General features: G+C 46.9%; 1 protein-coding gene across 1 annotated transcript in view; it reads right to left on the reverse strand.

Moving 5' to 3' along the window:
- LOC127923928 (uncharacterized) overlaps positions 1-19,297 on the reverse strand; it is a 40,781-nt gene extending 21,484 nt beyond the window's left edge. Inside the window, exons 1-12 of the mRNA XM_052508189.1 lie at positions 19,274-19,297; positions 18,948-18,996; positions 18,623-18,726; positions 16,395-16,532; positions 14,669-14,859; positions 13,773-13,978; positions 9,850-12,575; positions 7,948-8,062; positions 5,470-5,651; positions 4,818-5,070; positions 492-568; positions 278-333 (exon numbers count right to left, since the gene is read on the reverse strand). Coding sequence (XP_052364149.1) covers positions 278-333; positions 492-568; positions 4,818-5,070; positions 5,470-5,651; positions 7,948-8,062; positions 9,850-12,575; positions 13,773-13,978; positions 14,669-14,859; positions 16,395-16,532; positions 18,623-18,726; positions 18,948-18,996; positions 19,274-19,297 — 4,121 coding nt within the window. The remainder of the gene's footprint in view (positions 1-277; positions 334-491; positions 569-4,817; positions 5,071-5,469; positions 5,652-7,947; positions 8,063-9,849; positions 12,576-13,772; positions 13,979-14,668; positions 14,860-16,394; positions 16,533-18,622; positions 18,727-18,947; positions 18,997-19,273) is intronic.
- Positions 19,298-20,434: the final 1,137 nt, after the last annotated feature.

The raw sequence follows: 20,434 nt of genomic DNA on the forward strand, positions 1-20,434 counted from the left end.
TCATTCATAATAACTAATGGTCCATTCATAATAACACATGGGCCATTCATCATAACTAATGGGCCATTCATAATAACTGATGGGCCATTCATAATAACTACCCGGCCATTCATAATAACTACCCGGCCATTCATAATGGCAATCAAGCGGTCATTCATAATAACTAATGGGCCATTCATAATAACTAATGGGACATTCATAATAACTACCTGGCTATTCATAATAACTAACGGCCCATTCGTAATAACTAATGGGTCATTAATAAAATGGTCCTTACTTGTCATCTGTAGTTTTCTTCAGAGCTCCTCCTCTCAGATTACACAGACAACACTCCTGGGAAAGAGAGAGAAAGAGGAGGGAGAGAGATATTACATCCACCCATTTCAAATCATGTTCATAAATATTCAATAAATATTCATAGACTTATCAAAATCAACAACATCTATGAGAGTGATATCATACAGAAGAAACAAATCTGATTGGCTACTTACAGCCGTCAAGGTTCCGTCCGCACAGCGATCACACGACCAGTCCTCGCTGACATCATCAGCGGCAACGCCATAGCAACCTAGCGGTGACGATACAGGACGGAGCATAAAAGCACAGAACGCAACCACACATTATCCCATCGCAACAGATCCTATCTCCTCTAACACAGTCTACATGGGGAAGACCACATGGTCAGTCTACACGGGGAAGACCACATGGTCAGTCTACACGGGGAAGACCACATGGTCAGTCTACACGGGGAAGACCACATGGTCAGTCTACACGGGGAAGACCACATGGTCAGTCTACACGGGGAAGACCACATGGTCAGTCTACACGGGGAAGACCACATGGTCAGTCTACACGAGGAAGACCACATGGTCAGTCTACACGGGGAAGACCACATGGTCAGTCTACACGAGGAAGACCACATGGTCAGTCTACACGGGGAAGACCACATGGTCAGTCTACATGAGGAAGACCACATGGTCAGTCAGAGGAAATAGGAACTGCTGAAAATAGAACGTTCCGTATCCAGAACGTTCCGTATCCACTACAATACAGACTGCCAGAACGTTCCATATCCACTACAATACAGACTGCCAGAAAGAGAACGTTCCGTATCCACTACAATACAGACTGCCAGAACGTTCCATATCCACTACAATACAGACTGCCAGAAAGAGAACGTTCCATATCCACTACAATACAGACTGCCAGAAAGAGAACGTTCCGTATCCACTACAATACAGACTGCCAGTCCGTATCCACTACAATACAGACTGCCAGAAAGAGAACGGTCCGTATCCACTACAATACAGACTGTCAGAAAGAGAACGTTCCGTATCCACTACAATACAGACTGCCAGAAAGAGAACGTTCCGTATCCACTACAATACAGACTACAATACAGACTGCCAGAAAGAGAACACTACAATACAGACTGCCAGAAAGAGAACGTTCCATATTCACTACAATACAGACTGCCAAGAAGAGAACGTTCCGTATCCACTACAATACAGACTGCCAGAAAGAGAACGTTCCGTATTCACTACAATACAGACTGCCAGAAAGAGAACGTTCCATATTCACTACAATACAGACTGCCAGAAAGAGAACGTTCCGTATTCAGTACAATACAGACTGCCAGAAAGAGAACATTCCATATTCACTACAGACTGCCAGAAAGAGAACGTTCCATATTCAATACAGACTGCCAGAAAGAGAACGTTCCATATTCACTACAATACAGACTGCCAGAAAGAGAACGTTCCGTATTCACTACAATACAGACTGTCAGAAAGAGAACGTTCCATATTCACTACAGACTGCCAGAAAGAGAACGTTCCGTATTCACTACAGACTGCCAGAAAGAGAACGTTCCATATTCACTACAGACTGCCAGAAAGAGAACGTTCCATATTCACTACAGACTGCCAGAAAGAGAACGTTCCATATTCACTACAGACTGCCAGAAAGAGAACGTTCCGTATTCACTACAATAGACTGCCAGAAAGAGAACACTACAATACAGACTGCCAGAAAGAGAACGTTCCATATTCACTACAATACAGACTGCCAGAAAGAGAACATTCCGTATTCACTACAATACAGACTGCCAGAAAGAGAACATTCCATATTCACTACACTACAGACTGCCAGAAAGAGAACATTCCATATTCACTACACTACAGACTGCCAGAAAGAGAACATTCCATATTCACTACAATACAGACTGCCAGAAAGAGAACATTCCATATTCACTACAATACAGACTGCCAGAAAGAGAACATTCCATATTCACTACAATACAGACTGCCAGAAAGAGAACATTCCGTATTCACTACAATACAGACTGCCAGAAAGAGAACATTCCATATTATACAGACTGCCATGTTCCTACACTACAGACTGCCAGAAAGAGAACATTCCATATTCACTACAATACAGACTGCCAGAAAGAGAACATTCCATATTCACTACAATACAGACTGCCAGAAAGAGAACGTTCCATATCCACTACAATACAGACTGCCAGAAAGAGAACGTTCCATATTCACTACAATACAGACTGCCAGAAAGAGAACGTTCCATATTCACTACAATACAGACTGCCAGAAAGAGAACATTCCATATTCACTACAATACAGACTGCCAGAACATTCCATATTCACTACAGACTGCCAGAAAGAGAACATTCCATATTCAATACAGACTGCCAGAAAGAGAACATTCCATATTCACTACAATACAGACTGCCAGAAAGAGAACATTCCATATTCACTACAATACAGACTGCCAGAACATTCCATATTCACTACAGACTGCCAGAAAGAGAACATTCCATATTCACTACAATACAGACTGCCAGAACATTCCATATTCACTACAAACTGCCAGAACATTCCATATTCAATACAGACTTCCAGAACATTCCATATTCAATACAGACTGCCAGAACATTCCATATTCACTACAGACTGCCAGAAAGAGAACGTTCCATATTCACTACAATACAGACTGCCAGAAAGAGAACATTCCATATTCACTACAATACAGACTGCCAGAACATTCCATATTCACTACAGACTGCCAGAAAGAGAACATTCCATATTCACTACAATACAGACTGCCAGAAAGAGAACGTTCCATATTCACTACAATACAGACTGCCAGAAAGAGAACATTCCATATTCACTACAATACAGACTGCCAGAAAGAGAACATTCCATATTCACTACAATACAGACTGCCAGAAAGAGAACAGTTCCATATCCACTACAATACAGACTGCCAGAAAGAGAACATTCCATATTCACTACAATACAGACTGCCAGAAAGAGAACATTCCATATTCACTACAATACAGACTGCCAGAAAGAGAACATTCCATATTCACTACAATACAGACTGCCAGAAAGAGAACATTCCATATTCACTACAATACAGACTGCCAGAAAGAGAACATTCCATATTCACAATACAGACTGCCAGAAAGAGAACATTCCATATTCACTACAATACAGACTGCCAGAAAGAGAACGTTCCATATTCACTACAATACAGACTGCCAGAAAGAGAACGTTCCATATTCACTACAATACAGACTGCCAGAAAGAGAACATTCCATATTCACTACAATACAGACTGCCAGAAAGAGAACATTCCATATTCACTACAATACAGACTGCCAGAAAGAGAACGTTCCATATTCACTACAATACAGACTGCCAGAAAGAGAACATTCCATATTCACTACAATACAGACTGCCAGAACATTCCATATTCACTACAGACTGCCAGAACATTCCATATTCACTACAGACTGCCAGAACATTCCATATTCACTACAGACTGCCAGAAAGAGAACACTCATAATCACATTGGATCAGCATCACTCACTAACTGGCTATGCTAACCAGTCTGTGGCACAGATGGTATGGAGACAGGACACGAAAGAGTGTGTGTGTGTGTCTGAGTGCGTGTGAGTGTGTCTGTGTGTGTGTGTGTGTCTGAGTGCGTGTGAGTGTGTCTGTGCGTGTCTATGTGTGTGTGTGAGTATGTCTCTGTGTGTGTGTGTGTGTGTGTGTGTGTGTGTGTGTGTGTGTGTGTGCGTCTGTGTGTGTGTGTGCGTCTGTGTGTGTGTGCGTCTGTGTGTGTGTGTGCGTCTGTGTACTTTCCCTTCTCCAATCATCTTCTATTCATCATCGAACCAAAACAGACAGTCAGACTCCTTTCAAAGGTTGAAATAACAGACACACCATACCATATCTTCCTGTGTGTGTGGTATTGTCAGGAAAAGTTGTACAGGATGTGTGTAGTGAGACGAAACAATCCACAAGCTGACGAGAGAAATACAAGTAACACGAGAGAGAGAGAGAGAAAGAGACAGAGAGAGAGACAGAGACAGAGAGAGAGAGAGAGAGAAAGAGACAGAGACAGAGAGACAGAGACAGAGAGAGAGACAGAGACAGAGACAGAGACAGAGACAGAGAGAGAGACAGAGACAGAGAAAGAGAGAGAAAGAGAGAGAAAGAGAGAGAAAGAGAGAGAAAGAGAGAGAAAGAGAGAGAAAGAGAGAGAAAGAGAGAGAGAAAGAGAAAGAGAGAGAGAGAGAAAGAGAGAGAAAGAGAGAGAAAGGGAGAGAAAGAGAGAGAAAGAAAGAAAGAGAGAGAGACAGAGAGACAGACACGCATGCTTTGTACCTCAGTGAACTTTTTCCACCAGAGCTCGGAACATGGAGCACATACGCACACACACACACACACACACACACACACACACACACACACACACACACACACACACTCCATTCCCTCCCTACTCACTAGCGTGAACCTGTAGACAGCACCCCTGACAGGTGATCAGCGGGCTGGTGCCGTCCTCCTGCAGCAGGGCGTTGGTGGGGGTAGGGGGGCACGTCTGCTCCCTGTAGCTGAAACAGATCTCTGGTAGCAGGGGCTTGCTCCTCCTCAGACCCCCTGGTCCTCCTCTAGTCCTGGAGGTGGTGGGAGACGGGGGAGGGGAGGAGGGGAGAGGGGAGGAGGGGACGGGCTTGAGGCGGTCAGCTCTGTCCTCAGGCTGGGGGGGAGACGGATTAGAAGGAGAGAGTTTGAGGTAGTGATATGGCTCTGTGCTGGAGTGTTGATGACAGTCGCGTGGCTTGTCCATGGTTGTAGGAGTAGACTGTCAAAACGGTTAGTGAAACTAGTCGCCTCCTACACAGTGTCTGTCTCTGTGTCTGTCTCTGTGTGTGTGTCTGTGTGTGTGTCTGTCTGTCTCTGTGTGTGTGTGTGTCTGTGTGTCTCTGTGTCTCTGTGTGTCTGTGTGTCTGTCTGTCTGTCTGTGTCTGTCTGTGTGTGTGTGTGTGTCTCTGTGTGTGTGTGTCTGTCTGTGTCTCTGTGTGTGTCTGTCTCTGTGTGTGTGTGTGTGTCTCATGTGTCTCTTGTGTCTCGTGTGTGTGTGTGTGTGTGTGTGTACCTGGTAGTAGGGCATGAACAGTGTGCAGACAGCGCAGTGCGGCAACATCTTGGCTGCGTTAGCGTTGTACTCTCTCTCCGCCGTGAAGTAACACTTCCTGTTCTGCCACAGGAAGAGGAGGGGCTTAGCCCATGGCTCAGCCTCCTGCTCCTCCCCCTCCATCAAAGACGCATCTGGGGGTTCTGGGTAAAAAAATATATAAAACAGGACTGATCTGTGACGGAGTTAAAGAAACTCGACTGTTGAACCAACAGACTTGATGCTGATGCTTTTAGTAACAGTTTACATGGGAGTCGTTTAGTGAGTCATTTAGCAGACTCTTATCCAGAGAGACTGACAGTAGGGAGTCATTTAGCAGACTCTTATCCAGAGAGACTGACAGTAGTGAGTCATTTAACAGACTCTTATCCAGAGAGACTGACAGTAGTGAGTCATTTAGCAGACTCTTATCCAGAGAGACTTACAGTTGGGAGTCATTTAACAGACTCTCTTATCCAGAGAGACTGACAGTAGGGAGTCATTTAACTCTCTTATCCAGAGAGACTGACAGTAGGGAGTCATTTAGTAGACTCTTATCCAGAGAGACTTACAGTAGGGAGTCATTTAGCAGACTCTTATCCAGAGAGACTGACAGTAGTGAGTCATTTAACAGACTCTTATCCAGAGAGACTGACAGTAGGGAGTCATTTAGCAGACTCTCTTATCCAGAGAGACTGACAGTAGGGAGTCATTTAGCAGACTCTCTTATCCAGAGAGACTGACAGTAGGGAGTCATTTAGCAGACTCTTATCCAGAGAGACTTACAGTAGGGAGTCATTTAGCAGACTCTTATCCAGAGAGACTGACAGTAGGGAGTCATTTACCAGACTCTCTTATCCAGAGACTTACAGTAGGGAGTCATTTAACAGACTCTCTTATCCAGAGAGACTGACAGTAGGGAGTCATTTAGCAGACTCTCTTATCCAGAGACTTACAGTAGGGAGTCATTTAACAGACTCTCTTATCCAGAGAGACTGTATCTAGTCACTGTACATTGTTAATGGACTAACAGGGAATGTTGGGTTAAATATAAAATATGAACATTGTTAATGGACTAACAGGGAATGTTGGGTTAAATATGAACATTGTTAATGGACTAACAGGGAATGTTGGGTTAAATATTAACATTGTTAATGGACTAACAGGGAATGTTGGGTTAAATATTAACATTGTTAATGGACTAACAGGGAATGTTGGGTTAAATATTAACATTGTTAATGGACTAACAGGGAATGTTGGGTTAAATATTAACATTGTTAATGGACTAACAGGGAATGTTGGGTTAAATATTAACATTGTTAATGGACTAACAGGGAATGTTGGGTTAAATATTAACATTGTTAATGGACTAACAGGGAATGTTGGGTTAAATATTAACATTGTTAATGGACTAACAGGGAATGTTGGGTTAAATATTAACATTGTTAATGGACTAACAGGGAATGTTGGGTTTTAATATCATACGTTGGGGTTAGTTTGTTAGTTCCGGGGGTGTGGCTTAATATTGTAATCTTGACTTATGTATGATGCTTACTCTATATAATAATCTATTTCAAGAACTGTGTATAATGTCCAATAAAAATATTTGTAAAAAGAAAATGGACAGTTAATGAATGGACATATTAATGTCAGTTGTTCTTAAATGGTCGTTCATAAGGAAGTAAAACATATGTTTGAAGTTGCTTCTATCCAGGTAATAATGTTAAAGAGTGGGAGTCGTTCATAAGGAAGTAAAACAGTTTGAAGTTGCTTCTATCCAGGTAATAATGTTAAAGAGTGGGAGTCGTTCAGAAGGAAGTAAAACAGTTTGAAGTTGCTTCTATCCAGGTAACAATGTTAAAGAGTGGGAGTCGTTCATAAGGAAGTAAAACAGTTTGAAATCCACAATGTTAAAGAGTGGGAGTCGTTCAGAAGGAAGTAAAACAGTTTGAAGTTGCTTCTATCCAGGTAACAATGTTAAAGAGTGGGAGTCGTTCAGAAGGAAGTAAAACAGTTTGAAGTTGCTTCTATCCAGGTAACAATGTTAAAGAGTGGGAGTCGTTCAGAAGGAAGTAAAACAGTTTGAAGTTGCTTCTATCCAGGTAACAATGTTAAAGAGTGGGAGTCGTTCAGAAGGAAGTAAAACAGTTTGAAGTTGCTTCTATCCAGGTAACAATGTTAAAGAGTGGGAGTCGTTCAGAAGGAAGTAAGTGTGAGAGTGTGAGAGTGAGTGTGTGAGTGTGTGAGTGAGTATATATGTGTGTGTGTGTGTGTATATATGTGTGTGTGTGTGTGTATATATGTGTGTGTGTGTGTGTGTGTGTGTGTGTGTGTGTGTGTATATATGTGTGTGTGTGTGTGTGTATATATATATATGTGTGTGTATGTGAGTGTGAGTGTGTGTGTGTGTATATATGTGTGTGTGTGTGTGTATATATGTGCGTGTGTGTGTGTGCCTACCGTCGTCGCTGACAGCCTGTTGTTTGACAGTGGAGGGCACGGCCCGGGCGGTGGGCTTCCTCAGAGGGCGACGCCAGCTCTTACTGGTTCTCTTTACCAGCGGAGCAGCAGGGTACTGGGAAAGACAGGGGGTCAAATGTCATTGGTGTGTGTGTGGTGCAGCAGGGTACTGGAAGAGAACAGTGGTCAGGGGTCAGACTGAGGGTTCAAAGTTTAAAGGTATCCCCCCCCCCCAAATGACACCCTATTCCATAGTGCACCACATTGACCGGGGCCCATAGGGGAGTAAATTGGCTAGGCCCCAATAGGGTTATTTTGACCGGGGACCCAATAGGGTTATTTTGACCGGGGCCCCAATAGGGTTATTTTGACAGGGGCCCCAAAAGGGTTATTTTGACCGGGGCCCCAATAGGGTTATTTTGAACCGGGGCCCCAATAGGGTTATTTTGACCGGGGCCCCAATAGGGTTATTTTGACCGGGGCCCCAATAGGGTTATTTTGACCGGGGCCCCAATAGGGTTATTTTGACCGGGGCCCCAATAGGGTTATTTTGACCGGGGCCCCAATAGGGTTATTTTGACCGGGGCCCCAATAGGGTTATTTTGACCGGGGCCCCAATAGGGTTATTTTGACCGGGGCCCCAATAGGGTTATTTTGACTGGGGCCCCAATAGGGTTATTTTGACCGGGGCCCCAATAGGGTTATTTTGACCGGGGCCCCAATAGGGTTATTTTGACTAAGCCCCTGTTCAAAAGTAATGCCCTATATCGGGAACAGGGTGCCAACTGGGACAAAACTAAGGTCACCGTGCAGCTAAACGTGGGAACTAATGTCATTGGTACATTTCTGAAACGCATAATAAAACCAGTCTTTGATTAAATATATAACATGGTATATATATATATATATATATATATATAGAACATGGTGTATATATATATAGAACATGGTATATATATATATATATATATATATATATACAACATGGTATATAGAACATGGTGTATATATATATAGAACATGGTGTATATATATATATATGTGTGTGTGTGTGTTATCGTATGTGTGTGTGTGTTATCGTATGTGTGTGTGTGTGTTATCGTATGTGTGTGTGTTATCGTGTGTGTGTGTGTTATCGTGTGTGTGTGTGTGTGTTATCGTGTGTGTGTGTGTGTGTTATCGTATGTGTGTGTGTGTGTGTGTGTGTGTTATCGTATGTGTGTGTGTGTGTGTTATAGTATGTGTGTGTGTGTGTGTTATCGTATGTGTGTGTGTGTTATCGTATGTGTGTGTGTGTTATCGTATGTGTGTGTGTGTTATCGTATATGTGTGTGTGTGTTATCGTATATGTGTGTGTGTGTTATCGTATATGTGTGTGTGTGTGTGTGTGTGTGTGTGTGTGTGTGTGTGTGTGTTATCGTATGTGTGTGTGTGTATCGTATATGTGTGTGTGTGTGTGTGTTTTCGTATATGTGTGTGTGTGTTCGTATATGTGTGTGTGTGTGTGTGTTATCGTATGTGTGTGTGTGTGTGATCGTATGTGTGTGTGTGTGTGTGATCGTATGTGTGTGTGTGTTATCGTATGTGTGTGTGTGTGTGATCGTATATGTGTGTGATCGTATATATGTGTGTGTGTGTGTGTGTGTTATCGTATATGTGTGTGTGTGTGTGTGTGATCGTATTTGTGTGTGTGTGTGTTATCGTATGTGTGTGTGATCGTATATGTGTGTGTGTGTGTGTGTGTTGTTATCGTATATGTGTGTGTGTGTGTGTGTGTTATCGTATATGTGTGTGTGTGTGTGTGTGTGTGTGTGTGTTATCGTATATGTGTGTGTGATCGTATATGTGTGTGTGTGCTTTATCGTGTTTATGTGTCTCAGCAGCCATACGCACAGTGCAAACCTCTCCAGGTTCCAGCCCCGAGTCGCCACACGCAAAGTCGCTCAAATCATTATCATAGTCTTCCTCCCCTTCCTCTTCTTCAGCCTCTCCTTCGGATGACTCACTACTACTCTCCTCCCTCGTGCTGCTCTGCCCCTCATCCTCCGAATCTCCCTCTTCCATATCTGACACCTCCCCTTCCCCCGGTCTCTCCTCCAAGGGCGATTCGGGAGGGTCAGGTTCTAGAGCCCCCTCGGCCTCCCTCTCCACCCCCAGTTCCCTGCACAGAGCCAGGGCTTCCGCTGCCTCCACCTCCCCTCTATGGAGCTCAAAGTCTCCACAGAGGCCCAGGGGCTCCCCGACACCGGCCGACCCCAGAGAGGTGGACTCCAGCTGGGCCCAGGTGAGAGGCCCGTCCCCATGTCCCTCTGGGTCCTGGTCGTCCGTCTCAGTTTCGTGATCGAGGTCCGTGACCTCTTTGCACTGCGGCTCGGTCCACATGGTGTAAGGTAGTGCATCGTGGGTATAGTCGGCGGGGAGCTCCGGGTGGTGGAGGCTCTCGATGAGCACCGCAGGACTCTGGGAGTTGAGGTTCTTCCAGATGCCATCTGAGAAAGGTTTGGGCTCCAGGTAGAGGCTTTGGGAACTACAAACAGAGTCCACGTTTCGAGAAATACAAATGGAATCCACGTTTTGGGAACTACAAATGGAATCCACGTTTTGGGAACTACAAATGGAATCCACGTTTTGGGAACTACAAATGGAATCCACGTTTTGGGAACTACAAATGGAATCCACGTTTTGGGGACTACAAATGGAATCCACGTTTTGGGAACTACAAACGACATCCATGTTTGAGTGTGGAGTTTGGTCATGGTTGTGTTGGTGTTGCACTGTTGCTGAATGGTCATTCAATTCACTCAGCTCAGAAGAGTGGGCCAACTTATCTTTAGAAGTCAAACTGGTGCTAGCTAGATATAAACCCTTAGTACTGGAGTCTCTGAATACATCGTCTCTTTGAGAGGATCCTTCTGAGTCGGAGTCCATGGATACGGTTGCCGTCGAGGACCCGTGTTTCTGGATTTGCTGCGTTGGCAGTAGTGTAACGTCACAGAGCATGTGGTTATTATTGCTAGCATGAGTCTCCGCGGAGGTTCGACTACAGTGGTTGTCGGTGGTCAGCACTGTCTCAGACAATGTTTGGATTGGTAGTGCTTCTTGATGGGAAGCGTCGGTGGCCATTTTGTGCAGAGAGGCGTCCATTTCGGGTTGAGCGTCGCTGGTTTCACTAGCCGCCGCGTCAGCTGCTACCTGTGACTCCAACTCTGGCCTATGGTGGTGGTCTTCAGTAGGACCAGAGTGCCGAGAGGGGGCCATTTTGTGATCAGAGGCGGCCATTTTGGGCCGAGCATTGCTAGTTGCATTAGCCACGTAAACCGCTAACTGTAAATCCAGCTCTGGTCTATGGTGGTCTTCAGCAGAACCCAAGCGCCAGTCTCTGTAAGGCGCTAACGGTGGAAAATCCTCTTCCTCCGACTTCTTTGACGCCAACTCCTCGTCCGTTAACGTCTCCGTTCCTGGCGAGAGGGTCGTGGGTGTCTCGCGTCGGAGCACGGGGGCGAGGACCGGGTGACTGCCCGGCAAATACGGTAAGGTTGGAGCACCACCGTGTCGGCCAGTCGAGGAGGAGGACAACGACGACGACCTCGGACCTTTGATCTCGGCGTGACCTCCGCTGACGGCGAGTGTGAGGGAGGGCATCTCCTGGGTGAGAACGGGCGGCAGGGGCGGGCAGAACCTCGTCTCTCCAGACAGTTCTGGAGTGAGGAAAGGCATGTCCACCCCGTTGTTCCTCTGGAGGAGAGGAGGGCAACAGTCTTGTAAACTACACCTCGGAAGAAGGGAAGGGTTTTGTATGGGGACACGGTTGTGTGTCGTACACATAGGGAGAGAGGAACGGTTTTCAACGGGACCGGAACTAGAGTTGGAAATAACATGTCCTCTGGACCCAGAGTCAGTAATCGTGTAAATGTCATTGTAAAGTGCTGGTGTTTTGCTTTCAGAGGTGTGACTGCTGTGTGTAGTAGTAGTAGTAGTGGTAGTAGTAGTAGTAGTATTAACCGCAGTACCTTGACACGTATCCATTTTATACTCAGTGCCGGGGAGTAGGGTTGAGGTTAGGTTTAAAGACGACTTCTCTACGGAAGAAGAACTTGATCGAAAAGCTCCAGGGCCACAGGCCGAGTCCGTACACCCCTGAGCCCCAGTCGGGTGCACCGTTCTGGGGGAAGGTAACCTGGTCCGTAAGGGGTCTGGAGAGGGGTGGACATCCACAGAGCAGTACTCGGGAACCTGTCCCAGTGGAGTCAATTCTATACATACTGACTTAAACGGTCCTCTGGGGATTTCTCCTCTTTCTGATCGGGCAGGTGTAGGGGCAGCCTCGGACCTCTGACGGGGTCCTTTAATGACCTCTGCGAACTCAGACCCTGAGGGGTTCTGTGGGGGGTTAGTGGGATGCAGATGGGGTGAAGGGTGAGTTCCCGCCCCTGTCCCTTGTTCTGTGGTGTCCACTGAGACAGGGGTCAGAGAGGGAGAGGGGCGAGAAGAGAAGTCGGAAGAGGGTGAGGGAGAGGGAGAGGGGAAAGACGAGGGGCGCAGAGGTTCAGGAGGACAGGGGAAGGCCAACCGGTCACTCTCCACTTCCATTCGGTTGACTTTCACCACACACATCTGCCGACAAGGACCTGTGGAACAGAGACACAACAGAATTTTTTTTTAAATACCTTTGAGATGGTGAAAGAAAACAACATCTGAATGATAAAATATTAGTCTACATGGACTGGACTCCAGAAGATATAACTTGGGTCCCTTTGGATCTCTAACGCATAGAATTAGGAATTACAGTTCTAGAATGGACCTGCTTATGATGAGTTACCCATAGAATTAGGAATTACAGTTCTAGAATGGACCTGCTTATGATGAGTTACCCATAGAATTAGGAATTACAGTTCTAGAATGGACCTGCTTATGATGAGTTACCCATAGAATTAGGAATTACAGTTCTAGAATGGACCTGCTTATGATGAGTTACCCATAGAATTAGGAATTACAGTTCTAGAATGGACCTGCTTATGATGAGTTACCCATAGAATTAGGAATTACAGTTCTAGAATGGACCTGCTTATGATGAGTTACCCATAGAATTAGGAATTACAGTTCTAGAATGGACCTGCTTATGATGAGTTACCCATAGAATTAGGAATTACAGTTCTAGAATGGACCTGCTTATGATGAGTTACCCATAGAATTAGGAATTACAGTTCTAGAATGAACCTGCTTATGATGAGTTACACATAGAATTAGGAATTACAATTCTAGGAATTACAATTCTAGAATGGACATGAACCTGCTTATGATGAGTTACCCATATAATTAGGAATTACAATTCTAGAATGAACCTTCTTATGATGAGTTACCCACAGAATTAGGAATTATAATTCAAGAATGGACATGAACCTGCTTATGATGGGTTACCCATAGAATTAGGAATTACAGTTCTAGAATGAACCTGCTTATGATGAGTTACCCATAGAATTAGGAATTACAGTTCTAGAATGAACCTGCTTATGATGAGTTACCCATAGAATTAGGAATTACAATTCTGGAATGAACCTGCTTATGATGAGTTACCCATAGAATAATTATATTGCATAATTTCTGATATATCACACACCTTAGTTTTATTTTAAGTCGCAGAATTATGCCTCTACTGCCATTCATTCCAATTAGACCGGTTTGGATTTCTCCCTGACCAAGATGGCTGACATTTTCACCCCATTCTGGAACGTCGAAGGTTTATGACAAAGCCCCTCTAGTCATTTAATAGGATCTCTTACCACCGATCAATAAATCATTCAGAATCACATCAACTAATCTCTTACCAGGGAGCCGGAGTGTATTCTCAGTCTGACCCTCTCCTTCCTCCTCATCGTCCTCATCCTCCCCAGCCCTGCAGCCTCTCCGGACCTTGGGACCCAGGGTGCCTCCGAGGCCCCTCCTCCTACCCAGGACAGAGCACCCTTCCAAGGCTACAGGCTCCTCGCTGGTCCTCAGGCGCTTGGATCTGGTCCGTGGGTGTGAGAGGCTGCTGTAAAGGGGACAAATTTAGCATCTTTGACATGCCACATATTAGGGGTGTGGGAGGAGGGAGGAGTTTGGAAGTATATATATATATATATATATATATATATATATATACAATGCATGTTCACACACACTTCCAAACTCCTCAACCTCCTCCCACACCCCTCCATCCCCATCCAAACTCCTCCTCCCACACCCCTCCATCCCCATCCAAACTCCTCCTCCCACACCCCTCCAAACTCCACCCTCCCCATCCAAACTCCTCCTTCCTTCATCCCCATCCAAACTCATCCTCCTCCCACACCCCTCCATCCCCATCCAAACTCCTCCCTCATCCCCATCCTCCTCCTCCCTCTTCCTCCCACACCCCATCCTCCTCCTCCCACACCCCTCCCTCCTCCATCCCCATCCTCCTCCTCCCACACCCCTCCCTCCATCCCCATCCTCCCTCCTCCTCCCACACCCCTCCCTCCATCCCCATCCTCCCTCCTCCTCCCCACCCCTCCCTCCCCCTCCATCCCAATCCTCCTCCTCCCACACCCCTCCCTCCCTCCTCCATCCTCCTCCCACACCCCTCCCTCCCTCCTCCATCCCCATCCTCCTCCTCTCACACCCCTCCATCCCCATCCAAACTCCTCCATCCACACCCCTCCTCCACCCCCATCCTCCCTCCCACACTCCTCCATCCCCATACCTGTTCACAGGGGTCTTGACCCGGCTGCGCTGAAGCCAGTTCTGCAGTTCTGGGGTGGTGGCGGGCGTGGCTCGGGTGTGGTCCAGAGGACAGGAGTCTTTCCCCAGCTTCCACACAGCATAGCGGTCCGGCTGGAACCACTTCACAAAGGGATCCATGCTGATCTTCACCATGTCTTTACTGCATGTACACTAGGGAGGAGAGGAGAAGGGAGATAGCATACTATTTAGTGTGTGTCCAGGGGGAAGTAGAATCTCTAGCTTGTTAGCTGTGTGTGTCCAGGGGGAAGTAGAATCTCTAGCTTGTTAGCTGTGTGTCCAGGGGGAAGTAGAATCTCTAGCTTGTTAGCTGTGTGTGTCCAGGGGGAAGTAGAATATCTAGCTTGTTAGCTGTGTGTCCAGGGGGAAGTAGAATCTCTAGCTTGTTAGCTGTGTGTCCAGGGGGAAGTAGAATCTCTAGCTTGTTAGCTGTGTGTCCAGGGGGAAGTAGAATCTCTAGCTTGTTAGCTGTGTGTGTCCAGGGGGAAGTAGAATATCTAGCTTGTTAGCTGTGTGTGTCCAGGGGAAGTAGAATCTCTAGCTTGTTTGCTGTGTGTGTCCAGGGGGAAGTAGAATCTCTAGCTTGTTAGCTGTGTGTCCAGGGGGAAGTAGAATCTCTAGCTTGTTAGCTGTGTGTCCAGGGGGAAGTAGAATCTCTAGCTTGTTAGCTGTGTGTCCAGGGGGAAGTAGAATCTCTAGCTTGTTAGCTATGTGTCCAGGGGGAAGTTGAATCTCTAGCTTGTTAGCTGTGTGTGTCCAGGGGAAGTAGAATCTCTAGCTTGTTAGCTGTGTGTCCAGGGGAAGTAGAATCTCTAGCTTGTTAGCTGTGTGTGTCCATGGGGAAGTAGAATCTCGAGCTTGTTAGCTGTGTGTCCAGGGGGAAGTAGAATCTCTAGCTTGTTAGCTGTGTGTCCAGGGGGAAGTAGAATCTCTAGCTTGTTAGCTGTGTGTCCAGGGGGAAGTAGAATCTCTAGCTTGTTAGCTATGTGTCCAGGGGGAAGTTGAATCTCTAGCTTGTTTGCTGTGTGTGTCCAGGGGAAGTAGAATCTCTAGCTTGTTAGCTGTGTCCAGGGGGAAGTAGAATCTCTAGCTTGTTAGCTGTGTGTCCAGGGGGAAGTAGAATCTCTAGCTTGTTAGCTGTGTGTCCAGGGGGAAGTAGAATCTCTAGCTTGTTAGCTATGTGTCCAGGGGGAAGTTGAATCTCTAGCTTGTTTGCTGTGTGTGTCCAGGGGGAAGTAGAATCTCTAGCTTGTTAGCTGTGTCCAGGGGGAAGTAGAATCTCTAGCTTGTTAGCTGTGTGTGTCCAGGGGGAAGTAGAATCTCTAGCTTGTTAGCTGTGTGTGTCCATGGGGAAGTAGAATCTCGAGCTTGTTAGCTGTGTGTCCAGGGGGAAGTAGAATCTCTAGCTTGTTAGCTGTGTGTCCAGGGGGAAGTAGAATCTCTAGCTTGTTAGCTGTGTGTCCAGGGGGAAGTAGAATCTCTAGCTTGTTAGCTGTGTGTGTCCATGGGGAAGTAGAATCTCTAGCTTGTTAGCTGTGTGTGCTAGAAGCTTCCTGCCCTGAGACCCAGAAGTACTGCCTCCCCCCAGAGGTACTGACCATAGTTCTGGAGGGCTCCCTGGTTCCACGTGGAAATACACACAACAGAAATAGTTCAGAGTAAACAGCATGGCGTTTTCTTCATCTTACCTGAGTGGCCACCTTGCCGTAGTCGATCCATCGGACACTAGCGAAGTTGGTCGACTCGGCACAGTTGAAGCCGTGGTTGAAGCCAGCGTGGTAACCATACGGAAAGGTGATCATAAACTCTCCTGCCTCCTGGGTGATCTGGAGAGAGAGGGGGGGTTAATGAGGACAAAACTCTCCTGCCTCCTGGGTGATCTGGAGAGAGAGGGGGGTTAATGAGGACAAAACTCTCCTGCCTCCTGGGTGATCTGGAGAGAGAGGGGGAGTTAATGAGGACAAAACTCTCCTGCCTCCTGGGTGATCTGGAGAGAGAGGGGGAGTTAATGAGGACAAAACTCTCCTGCCTCCTGGGTGATCTGGAGAGAGAGGGGGGTTAATGAGGACAAAACTCTCCTGCCTCCTGGGTGATCTGGAGAGAGAGGGGGGTTAATGAGGACAAAACTCTCCTGCCTCCTGGGTGATCTGGAGAGAGAGGGGGAGGGGGAGTTAATGAGGACAAAACTCTCCTGCCTCCTGGGTGATCTGGAGAGAGGGGGAGTTAATGAGGACAAAACTCTCCTGCCTCCTGGGTGATCTGAGAGAGGGGGGAGTTAATGAGGACAAAACTCTCCTGCCTCCTGGGTGATCTGGAGAGAGGGGGAGTTAATGAGGACAAAACTCTCCTGCCTCCTGGGTGATCTGGAGAGAGGGGGGGTTAATGAGGACAAAACTCTCCTGCCTCCTGGGTGATCTGGAGAGAGGGGGAGTTAATGAGGACAAAACTCTCCTGCCTCCTGGGTGATCTGGAGAGAGAGGGGGGTTAATGAGGACAAAACTCTCCTGCCTCCTGGGTGATCTGGAGAGAGGGGGGTTAAGAGGACAAAACTCTCCTGCCTCCTGGGTGATCTGGGAGAGGGGGGGTTAATGAGGACAAAACTCTCCTGCCTCCTGGGTGATCTGGAGAGAGAGGGGGGTTAATGAGGACAAAACTCTCCTGCCTCCTGGGTGATCTGGAGAGAGAGGGGGGTTAATGAGGACAAAACTCTCCTGCCTCCTGGGTGATCTGGAGAGGGAGGGGGGGAGTTAATGAGGACAAAACTCTCCTGCCTCCTGGGTGATCTGGGAGAGGGGAGAGGGGGGGAGGAGGGAGTTAATGAGGACAAAACTCTCCTGCCTCCTGGGTGATCTGGAGAGGAGGGGGGTTAATGAGGACAAAACTCTCCTGCCTCCTGGGTGATCTGGAGAGGGGGGGGTTATTGAGGACAAAACCACTGGCAAATGTCCTATTTTGTCCCCATTGAGATCCCTTGACAGAGAAGAGAATCTCCTACACTGCCGTCGGCAGGATCACTTGTGTTAATCTAGCCAACGTATCAGTCTCACATATACACAACCTCTCTCCTAATGACGACCAGGTCAGGACAGTATCTCAGGATAGTTGACATATCAGCCTCACAGCCTCTACCAGATATACACAACCTCTCTCCTAATGACGACCAGGTCAGGACAGTATCTCAGGATAGTTAAGGTATCAGCCTCACAGCCTCTACCAGATATACACAACCTCTCTCCTAATGACGACCAGGTCAGGACAGTATCTCAGGATAGTTGACATATCAGCCTCACAGCCTCTACCAGATATACACAACCTCTCTCCTAATGACGACCAGGTCAGGACAGTATCTCAGGATAGTTAAGGTATCAGCCTCACAGCCTCTACCAGATATACACAACCTCTCTCCTAATGACGACCAGGTCAGGACAGTATCTCAGGATAGTTAAGGTATCCTAATGACGACCAGGTTAGGGTTAGGTATCTCAGCAGTAAACTATATACAACCAGTCAATACATAAAGACAATCAACTAAAGTGAAGAGCTGTTGTAATGTTGGTACAGATGACGAGAAGGCAGGTTGGTGATAGTGTAGTTGTGTGTTCTAACACTATGTTGTAGCGACAGAGAAGATGAAAGGCTTTTAAAAAGTGACAGTTGAGACGAAAGGGTTTTAAAAAGTGACAGTTGAGACGAAAGGGTTTTAAAAAGTGACAGTTGAGACGAAAGGGTTTTAAAAAGTGACAGTTGAGACGAAAGGGTTTTAAAAAGTGACAGTTGAGACGAAAGGTTTTAAAAAGTGACAGTTGAGACGAAAGGGTTTTAAAAAGTGACAGTTGAGACGAAAGGCTTTTAAAAAGTGACAGTTGAGACGAAAGGCTTTTAAAAAGTGACAGTTGAGACAGTCAGTTTGTCTCACCTTGTCGAAGGGAATGCTGTACTTCTTCAGGATAGAAGGGGAGATCAGGGTCATCTTGTGACGGAGAAAAGCCTCACACCCTTTAAACCCGTTGGGGAAGAAACCTGGAACACACACACACACAACGTGGAGAGACTGTTAGATAGATTGACAGAGTCAACACAGTGCTTTTGGGTACAAGAATTTAGGTCTATCCTCCTAAGACCGCGTTTAGACAGGCAGCCCAGTTATTGTCAAAAGACCAGAATTGGGCTGCCTGTCTAAACGCTGCCTAAGTGTTCTACTATTTAAAACTTAATATTTCATCTAGTTAAACTAATATTACCTGTAGCCAGTCTCTCCAGTCTCTTCCCATGCTCAGGGGGATGGCATACCTGTAGACAGAGACAATGTTTGTCAGGTTAACACAGAAGGTGAACAGTAAACTAGTGTTTGGGTAGGTGTTATGTATGAGACACACTGTTTAGATGTGTCATCCTCTAAACACTGACAATACTGGCCCCTAGTGGTGAGCCTGGAATGCTACCTATTCTAAAGTTCCTGACCTATTCTAAAGTTAGAACTGACATGGAACTCTGTAGAACTCTGTAGAACTCTGTAGAACTCTGTAGAACTGCCTCTGGGTTCTTAGGCATTCCATTTCACCCACACCTCCTCCCCCATCAGAAGCCCCATATTAAACTATCAGTCTGAGGTAAGGGTGTGTGTATGTGAGTGTAAGGGGAGAGGGAGGACTGCCCCAGGGGTGGGAGAGGTGAGGGGTGAGGAGGGGTTGAGAGAAGAGCTTCTTGGTGGTCCTCCCCTCCAGGGAAATGTGTCTAAGTGGGGAGAGGTGAGAACCATGTGTGTGTTGCAGGGCTTCCTGCTCTAATGAACAGCAGTATACCTCCAGGGGAAGAGAGAGATGGGGAGACAGAGGGAGAGAGGGAGAGGGAGGGAGAGAGGGAAGGAGAGAGGGAGATGGAAAGGAAGAGGGGAGGTGGAAAGAGGGAGAGAGGGAGGTGGAAAAGGGGAGGTGGAAAGGGAGAGAGGGAGGGAAAGAGGGAGAGAGGGAGGTGGAAAAAGGGAGGTGGAAAAAGGGAGGTGGAAAAAGGGAGGTGGAAAGGCAGAGAGGGAGGGAAAGAGGGAGAGAGGGAGATGGAAAGAGGGAGAGGGAGATGGAAAGAGGGAGAGAGGGAGGTGGAAAGAGGGAGAGAGGGAGGTGGAAAGAGGGAGAGAGGGAGGTGGAAAAAGGGAGGTGGAAAGGGAGAGAGGGAGGGAAAGAGGGAGGTGGGAAAGAGGGAGAGAGGGAGGTGGAAAGAGGGAGAGAGGGAGGTGGAGAGAGGGAGGTGGAAAGAGGGAGAGAGGGAGGTGGAGAGAGGGAGGTGGAAAGAGGGAGAGAGGGAGGTGGAAAAAGGGAGGTGGAAAGGGAGAGAGGGAGGGAAAGAGGGAGAGAGGGAGGTGGAAAGAGGGAGGTGGAAAGAGGGAGAGAGGGAGGTGGAAAGAGGGAGAGAGGGAGGTAGAAAGAGGGAGAGAGGGAGGTAGAAAGAGGGAGAGGTGGAACGAGGGAGAGAGAGGGAGAGGTGGAATGAGGGAGAGAGAGGGAGAGGTGGAATGAGGGAGAGAGAGAGAGAGGTGGAAAGAGGGAGAGAGGGAGGTGGAAAGAGGGAGAGAGGGAGGTGGAAAGAGGGAGAGAGGAAGGTGGAGAGGGAGGTGGAAAGAGGGAGAGAGGAAGGTGGAAAGAGGGAGAGACTTACGAGGGAGGAATAAAGAAGTAATCCCCTCTCCCTTCCTACCCATCTCTCCCTCTAACCCCACCTCTCAGTTTGCCTG

This window comes from Oncorhynchus keta, unplaced genomic scaffold (genome assembly GCF_023373465.1).
Source record: "Oncorhynchus keta strain PuntledgeMale-10-30-2019 unplaced genomic scaffold, Oket_V2 Un_contig_3378_pilon_pilon, whole genome shotgun sequence".
Classification (NCBI taxonomy): domain Eukaryota; kingdom Metazoa; phylum Chordata; class Actinopteri; order Salmoniformes; family Salmonidae; genus Oncorhynchus; species Oncorhynchus keta.